Consider the following 9157-nt stretch of genomic DNA (forward strand, 5'->3'; position numbering starts at 1 on the left):
CAGATACTCAGATGGTATATTAGCCTGGCCAAAGGAGGAGATAGAAGCCACCAACATCAAGATTTGAAAGCTCCTCACAATGGATGGAGGGTTTTACCCCAAACCCAGTACCCTTAGACTAAACATTCTGAGAAAGGAGGGCAGCAGAGGACTGGTGAGTGTCCGAGGACTATACAGGATGAAACAACTAAGCTGCTGGAGTACATCAGGAGGAAAGCTCCCAGTGATGAGTTAATGTCTCAGACAGCAACAGAAACCCAGTGTTGAAGAAGAGCAACAATCATGGACAGATAAGCCCCTACACGGCATGTCCCACCAGCAGATGTATGTAAGATCCAGGCAGGTAAATCATACATGGAGCACTATAACCAAGCGGCTGGAATGATCTACAGGAACATCTGTGCCGAGTATGGACCGGAGTGAGACACTACCGAGGGTGGCGGAGAAAGAAAGGTCTAAGATACTGTGGGACTTCCAGATCCAGACTGACAAATAGTGTGTATATATTTAATGTCTTTTGATTTTAATGTACAGCAAAACTACAAAACCTTAAAGTCCTCACTGACAGATTTTATTGATTTCATCAAAGTAGGTGTTGCACCTGGTTGCATGAATCAGTTTTTAAATTAAGTTATTTTTTATCATTTTACTGTTTAAAATCCATGTGGAGTGAACTTGCATAATGACTGCTTCTTGTTAGTTTGACGGACATTAACAAAGAATGGGCCACTGCTTCCTCGGACTCTGATTTTTGTTAATTGGAAATCTCTAATCTACAATTATTTATTTTGCTCACAACAATGCTACGTAAATATAATAAAGCTGAAAAGTATTAACTAAAGTATTAATTTTATACACCCCCTAAATACAGACAGACTTTACCTTCAAGCTTACAAGTGATTTATTACAATTTTGAACATATTTAAATCATTAAATACACATTTGAGTTGTCTGTCTCTGTCTCTTAGGGTCAGGGATGAAGACAGCACTCCTCTCATTAACACCAATTAATCCAAGCCTCCAGTGGCAGCTAGCAGAGCAGTTTATCTGTCCAGGCTCTCAACAGGTAATTCAGATATCAGAAGATGGATTAAACTGTGGCATATCGAGCCGGACCAGGACAGGATCGGAAAGGAGATGGCCCACTGGGAAAATCAGACAAGAATACGGGGTTGTGAGTTGGAGAGGTCTCCATCAAGGCCTGCCGTTTCTTACGATCACGCCTCTGGTAGCGGAAGCTGAAGGGTGGGCGCAGAGCCACAGGACCTCCAGCTTCTTCAGAGGACGACGCAGAAACCCCTGTGTCGACAGTGCCGGGTTTCACGTTCACCAGATCCTCAGCAGACTCGCTGGAAGAAGAGCCGAGAGGGTTAGAGGAGTTCACCACAATCGAGGTTTCTGAGGGACCAGAGGGTGCAGCTGTCGGGTCAAACGGTGCTGGCTGAGCAACAGTGGGGGCCAGCGGGTCAGAAGGAACAGGCTGCGGATCATATTCTGGGTCATCAGGCAGAGGTAGAACGGTTGAGATCTCAGGGTCTGGAGGAAGGTCGTGAACCTGTGGCTGCACTGGTCGGACCATGTCAACGTTCTGCAGACAAACAGGCAACAATGATTAATTCATGCTGCACACAAAGACACAGTCACACCGTCGTACATCCAACAGCTCTGAACAGGATTCAGACGACGGTATAATTATCGCCCACTGCTCAAGGTAAAACGATCCGTTTACTTGTGTGTGTTTCATGAACAAGCTAAAGAAACCCTTACAAAGTAATCACTGGATGTGCATCTACAACTGATTAACTTTTGAAGTCAACTCAATTCAAGATGGCTGCCACAACCACCTGACTTTTGGAAACAATATTGTGGAAACAAAATATTGGCTACAACCAAGTCAGTTTTACAGATATGGAGATAATTGGATGTGGTTCTAACTGAGGCTGATCTTAAAAAGCTAACTGATAAAGTGAAATCAAAAACTGGCCTTTAACTATGGAGTTAAAGTGTTATTTGTGTTAGTGTATTTTTTATTTGATTTTAATTATTAAATGCTTTTGTAATTGTTAAACATTCCAGTGGTTTTATTATTGTGGCACACAGGTTAAGGTAGAGATCTTAATTATTTCTGTTTATTTTTACATCCACACTGAAAGTCACATTATCACTCACACAATATTCTTTTGTCTTTTTATTATTTAAAAAAAAAATTAAATTAAAACACATTAGCTGTAGGCATGCAGACACTTTTCTTATTCTTTTATCTTTTTTTCTGTCTTCCAAATTTACATCGCACAGATTTTCTTCTCAATGTTAATTATGACTTCTGTTAAAAAAAAACAATATATATATATATATTTTTTGTACCTGTATTTTAAACATCTCACAGGACACCCGGACATCAGGATGTTTGTTCAAGTCTCCACGCACTGATCCCGTACAGAAACCTGTACTCTGACAAAATAAGACGAGGCGCCGTATTACATTAAAAAATACATATGCATTATGTTTATTAAACATTTTTTAATTATTTATACAGAAAAAAAGTGAAAAATAACAACTTCTCATACAGCACAGATACAGACAAATCAAATAAAAATGCATGTACTTGAAAAAAGGTAGACTATTCACATATATACTTAAATGTTGACATCCTTCCAGTTCACATTACTGACCTTTTAATTTTGAGACAATCCAGAACTCTTTCCCATTTTTTAAAAGCCTGGGATTTCCCCATATTACTTAAAAAAAAAATTATAGTTAAAATGTGTAGTGAATAATCTGAATACAACTACAGTCTGTCACATTTTGAAATAATAGAATCAACTACATTAGTCTTCTGTGGTTTTAAAAATAGAGATGGATCAGACATTTCATCAAGTGACAGATTTTTACAGCACTAATAATTAGCTTCACAGTGTCAGCGTGATTTTTCTCTTTTTACACATCAAGCTTTCACAAACACCCGGTGGCCAAGTACTCTTCCACTGCCAAGTTTATGATGCAGTGTTTTATTGTTATTGTTCTGTGACTTTAATTATTCATTTTGTTGGTATATTCTTGTATGAATCATGTAACCTGACTAAATTCTGAATGTTTTCACCACAGGGACATTATTAGAACATTCAGTAACACAGTGCTATTTCTAACGTTTTGTTTGATTAAAATATACATTTAAATAAAGACAGAAATATTGACCTAGGGAAAAAATGGCATTTTCTAAATAAAAGTGTAAATGGTTATTGAATTTTGTTGAAGAAGCTAAAGTGGATTTTTTTAAGCTTAAACTATCAAAATAAATGCTAAATTTAGCAAAACAATAGCTGAAAGCTAAACTTTGATTAAACAAATCCCCTCAGGAGATCAGTGGAGTGTATCTCTCCATCCATCCATCCATCAAAAAGTTAAAACCAGCAAAACATTCCTAAAAAGCTACAATTAGCAAAACAGTAGCTAAAAGCTTAAACTAAGAAAGCTTAGCTGAAAAGTAAAATGATCCAAATACTGTAGTAGCTGAAACTAAAGTTATCTGAATGGTCACTCAAAATGGTAAATTCAGAAAAAAAGATAGCCAAAGATCATTTAGCAAAACAGTAGCAAAAAAACTAAAATAATCAAAACGGTGGCTAACGACCATGAATGAAGCAAGCATGGTGAACACACAGCTTTATGTGTTCATTTAAAGAGATTTATCATGCATTTTTATGATTAAATTTCAAATAAAGTTACATATTTAAGCCTAAAAGTTATAGCCATAATATTCTGAACAAGGTGAATGTTTTGAACATTGAATGGCTGAAAAAGCTGAAAGTGTACTGAAGCAGTTAAGAGTCCAAAACCGCTGAGAAGAAACATAAACAGGAAAACAACAGTGTGACTGTACTGACCATGAAGTCTAAACGTATGTGTGGTGAAAGTCTGGTGAAGTACCTCCGTGTCTGATTTGAGACTCAGCCGTTGGCAGGTTCCTCTCTCTGTAATTCCCTCTGGACACTCTTGGACTGTGTACTCCACAAAGATGGCTTTTGTTGGCACATCCTGCATGAGGGAAATTTACATGGCAAACAGCACACATCCTCAAACACTGGCAGCAGAGGCACAGGAGTTCAGTTCTGTAACATCTGCAGAGGTTTTCTTTGATTTTAGTCCCTAAGCCCAATAACTATCTGCAGCGAGAGTCATTAACCTAACTTTGGGTCTACAAACAAACTGGTTCCTCAGAACATAAAGCACATGAAGTAAACTGTGGGTGAACTTGTTGATCCATTGAAACATTGCCAGACTACACTTCTACATCCAGATGTAATTGGGGTGTAATTTACTCTTAAAGGTAACGTTCAACACATTGCTGAGCTATGACTTCAACCACAGAGCTTCAATTCTTTTACTTCCACCAGGATTACCTGTGCTGCAGCTCGGGTGACCTTTTTCACTCCAAGTCCTGCACCCAGAGCGGACTTCCTCTTGTAGGACACCAGAGTGAGGCCGGCAGCATTCATGGCCTCGGGATGGTCATTGGGAAGCAGGAGGGGGCAGGTCGGACAGGTCTGCTGGAGCTTCTCCGGCTGATCTGCAGGAAACAAGAGGTCCTGAAATGACCATGCTGGTTTAGGCAGGAGGCAACATCATCGGGTTTGGTGGCTTCTAAGAATAAAGCCTCTTGAGAAACAGCTCAAAGTGCCAGAATTAATTGGAAATATGTTTGTAAAGACAAAGCAAATACATTTGTGAACAAAACTGCATAAATGAGCTTTAAATGAAAACTATTAAGAAATCACTAAATGTTACTCTAGCTAATATTTGATGGGTCACAGTGAGAAACACAAATTTAAAATGAATCAATCTCAGCACCGTTCAGCTGTTTCAGTTTCTCTTTCAGTCTTGATATTTGTGAGACTAAAAGATAAAATACAAATATAATAGAACAAAATTTACTGTGATTATTTTTGGTTTGGGGCTTCAGTGTTCCAACTAAATGGCAACTTTAGCCAACAGCTTTGTATCCTGATCAGCTGCCATTCTGTACATAAAGTTATGGATTATAACATTTTAAATGAAAAACATATTCCATTAATATTACAAGAATACTACTATGATGGTATTATTACCTGGGACCAGAGCGCAGTCGTAGCTGTACAGGTAGGAATAGCCCTCCGGGGTGTGCAGAATGGTGGTGTTACAGGTGCCAGAGATTTGCTGAAATTGATCAAATATAAAGTATTTGATATATTCAGACTATGAAGATTGACAAGAGAAACTGGTCTTAAGCCTCAGTCACAACACAACGACATCTTCTGACCCTGTTAGTTTTTAAATTAAAGCTATTTTTAATGGCTTCCAAAATAGAAGGTAACTAAATTGTTATAGTGGCTAAAATACTGTGTTGTGTTTTTATCTTTCTGTTACAGAATATTTTAATGACATTCATTAAAATAAAATGGGTTCAGGGTCTCATTTGCTCATTGTTGAAACTGTATAGGTGAAAGAAAATGTAACATCATTGCAGATGATGAAAACTACTCAGATTTCTTTTTTTTTTTCCACACAACTTATCTTCAGAGTCCAAGGCTGCTCAGTTTGAACTTTGGTGTGTGAATTATCAAAGTTTATTTTTTTTCCTGGCTGAGGTGAAACATTTGTAACTTTAGGCCTGAGTTTTGATGGCTTCTCTTCTGCCTGTGTGATAAACTGTTCAGTGACAACGTTTTTGCTGTTTTTTTTTTTTTTTGGCAAAAAGTCACAAAATTAAGTTTACATTCTGCTCCTATAAATGAACAAACATCGCAGAGCTCCCAACCGTATTGTTTTAAAGAACTAACCAAGACAAATGTTTTTTTTTTTTTTCTACGAGTCAAGCAATTATAACTTCTAAAAGTTGACTTTATGGATCTTGTGTCTTTAAAATTTTGAAACAAGTCAAACAAACAAATCCAAGTCAAGACTGAATGAACGCTACTCGTTTTAAAATCATTTTATGACACAAGTCTTACTTTGCAAACAAGACTTTTTTTAACCAGTATGGTAAAAGTGCAAACACGTGCTTTTGTTTGCGTAGTGTTCGTGTGCGTCCTACCGTTTCCATGAATGGTCTGACGTCACAACGTTTCCATGGCTTTGGGCTGCCTACATGACACTTGGTCTCCAGGACATCCAGGTCCAGATAATAGACATTTCCTGCAGGTCCCTGTTGTCCACAAATGCACAAACAAGTACAGACAAAAGAAACACACTTGTGTTAAATAATTATTTTTTTTTCACGCTACCATCACAGTACATGTGCTGATGAATATATATAAAGTCTTTTGTCTTTTGCTCAAATACTCATTAAATAACTCTTCAGAAACAGCTCTGTGTTATAGCACTTTGTAGAATATTGATTTTGAGCTATAACCCTGAAATCAATGGCAACACTTTAGGTTATGAAGTCAAATTGAGCCTGTTAAAATGTGATCTATCCCCTCAGGCCACCGCAGCCTTCAGCAGCATCAAGTTCATAAACTCAGCTCGTCCCGGCAGCTCTGAGCAGATATGACCTGCTCTTTAATAACAGTCACTTCAGTCCTAAAGGACGTTTTTATGAGGCATGAAAGAGGCTAGCTTGTCATTTTAGGTCATAAATTTTGTACTTTTATTTTATTTGAACCGTTAATAAAAGCAGCGTTAATGTTAACAAATAGATTTCACACTAATTTTCCAAGCTTTTTTTTTTTCCCCTGGACCATTTATATAGTTTTAACATTTTTTTTAACCAATGTGTTCTTTTGTTAAATTTCATTACAATGTCTCCAGACAGAATCAGCCCGTGACTTTTTAAAACACATTTTTCGTGTGTCTAACCAAACGAGATTTTTCACAAGGGGTTCCTCTTGCTTGGCGAGTGACTACAGCTGGTTTGATTACTGTATTTTTTCAGACTATAAGGCACACTTAAAATCCTTTAATTTTCTTAAAAATCGACAGTGAGCCTCATAATGAGGTGCGCATTATGTATTAATTCTGGTTTTGTTAACTGACCTCAAACAAATTTTGTGTGGTTATTGTGAATGAGTTGAATAAAGTTTGACTTATCTGTTTTTTTTTTTTTTGGCTTAATGCGCCTTATGTATGAAAACAGACACGTTCATTGATATTGCGCCTTATAATCCGAAAAATACAGTAATCAAAAATCCCCTATATCTATTCTTTGGCACACCATCAATAGCCTTTCACTTCCAATAATGCCAAATTTCATGGCAAACTCCAGAATTTATCTCTGCACTCACCTGAGCATGCAGGTGGACATTTGCAATTCGATTCAGGGCAAACTTGTAGCCCTCGGTTCGATCCTCGTTGATGTAGGTGGCAGCCAGGCGAGAGAGTTTCTCCACCGCTTTGTCATTACAGGGGATGGGAGCAAGCTCAACGGGCATCAGCAGATAATCTTCCCCATGCACATGCAGAGATTGGAGAGACAGCAGAGGAATTAGCAGTAAAAATGTACCGATGTCCATGGTGACAGAGGTTTGAAGGACATTGACAAACAGAGCTGCACGGATGTGAAGTTTGTTCTCTTGTGTTTGCCTTCAATCCAGAAAATGACTTTTGGAACGAAAACAGGACAGAGATGTTGAAATGAAGCCAAGGACAAAGTTTATTTGATGACAGGGGGTTAATATTTGTGAATGAATTTGCCTGCGGTTCATTAAACCTCCTGGACAGGAGAGAGTGAAGGTCAAAACTGTCATTTATGGTTCTCTTTGCAAACGTATTGTAGATTTAGTGCTGTTTCACTGCCAGTGTGGGAACTCGAGATGTATCAGGTGTTTTTATGTGGATAAACTCATTAGATTAGTGTTTCACAGTCCTTCTCCTTGGTACTCCCTGTCCTGCATGTGTTTGATGTACTCCTGTTACACCTCATTTAAAGGGGCTTGTTGTAATGTCATGAAGATGGTCAGAAATAAATCTAAAACCAGATCATATTAGAACAAAATAGCATTTCATATATTTATGTTTGTTAATTGTATGAAAACTTTGTGAATGTCTTCCAATCACTAAATGCCTGTTTTTTTTAATCTACAGAAACAGCCGAATTGACAAAGTATTTCAACAATGGCAACTTCTATGGAAATGGTGTTTTGAGGTTGGTTCCCTCATTTCATCTTTTTTTGTGTATTTAGCAGTTAATTTGTGATTATATTTCTATCTGGTTGGATTCAGTTGATTGTTTTGTTTACACCAACTACAGTTGGGTTTTCTACACATACATTTGGATGGTTTGCAAACTATCTTAAAGATAACAACTCAATAAATCTTAAAGCTAGAACCAAGGCTGTCCAGTTAGAAGGTTTTTGTTCTGGAGTTCAATTTATTCACTAGGGGGTACCACAAGGTTCTGTACTGGGCCCTTTGTTATTTATATTGTACATTAATGATTTTGGAAAGGATATTTCGTACGCAGCAATTCATTGTTATGCAGATGACACAGTCGTATATTGCTTTGCACCTACGCCCTCTGAAGTGTTTGCATATATGCAGAATGCATTTAACAGAAAACAACAACAACTTTGTTAGCTTCAACTTGTTTTGAATACTGACAAAACAAAGATAATGTTTTTCAGCAACTGAACATCAGCAAGGTCAAACCAGTCTCTCATCACCACTGGTGATGGTCAACAAATTGAACTTGTATCTACGTTCAGATATCTGGGATTTTTTTTTATTGATGATGAATTGTATTTTAAAGCACATAGTCAGTTTACTGTAAATACATAAACTGAAGCTTTTACTTGGATTTTATTTTCAGAATATAAATCCTGCCTTTTTTTTAGGGTAAAACAGAAACTGGTGGAGTCAACTTTTCTTCCATTATTGTCTATGGTGATTACATGAACACCTCTGCTCATTGTCTTCACATGCTGCATATCGTGTATCATGACACTTTGTTTTATTACAAATTATGGAGCCATAACTCATCACGGTCTCTTGTATGCTAAGGTAAAATGGCCATCTCTGCATGTAGGTCGGCTTGGCCATTGGTATGTTTTGATTTACAAGGCTATTTTTAAGTTGACAGCACCTTATCTGTCATCTTTGTTAATTTTAAACAACAAGACCTACAGCCTCCAGTCTCAAGACTTTTTAAATTTTAGCGTTCCTCGTGTCAGAACAGAAAGGGGGA

General features: G+C 37.4%; 1 protein-coding gene across 1 annotated transcript; it reads right to left on the minus strand.

The window, feature by feature from the left end:
* Nucleotides 1–918: 918 nt before the first annotated feature.
* si:ch211-262h13.5 (uncharacterized protein LOC571127 homolog) lies at nucleotides 919–7585 on the minus strand. Its single transcript, XM_037674547.1, has 7 exons — nucleotides 7260–7585; nucleotides 6071–6181; nucleotides 5106–5193; nucleotides 4401–4567; nucleotides 3928–4035; nucleotides 2365–2451; nucleotides 919–1588 (listed from the first exon to the last, which is right to left on the minus strand). Exons 1-7 carry the CDS (start codon nucleotides 7485–7487, stop codon nucleotides 1091–1093), a joined length of 1287 nt encoding a protein of 428 aa, XP_037530475.1. The 5' UTR covers nucleotides 7488–7585; the 3' UTR covers nucleotides 919–1090.
* Nucleotides 7586–9157: the final 1572 nt, after the last annotated feature.

This window comes from Nematolebias whitei, chromosome 3 (assembly GCF_014905685.2).
Source record: "Nematolebias whitei isolate Nwh7 chromosome 3, NemWhi1, whole genome shotgun sequence".
NCBI classification, from domain to species: Eukaryota; Metazoa; Chordata; class Actinopteri; order Cyprinodontiformes; family Rivulidae; genus Nematolebias; species Nematolebias whitei.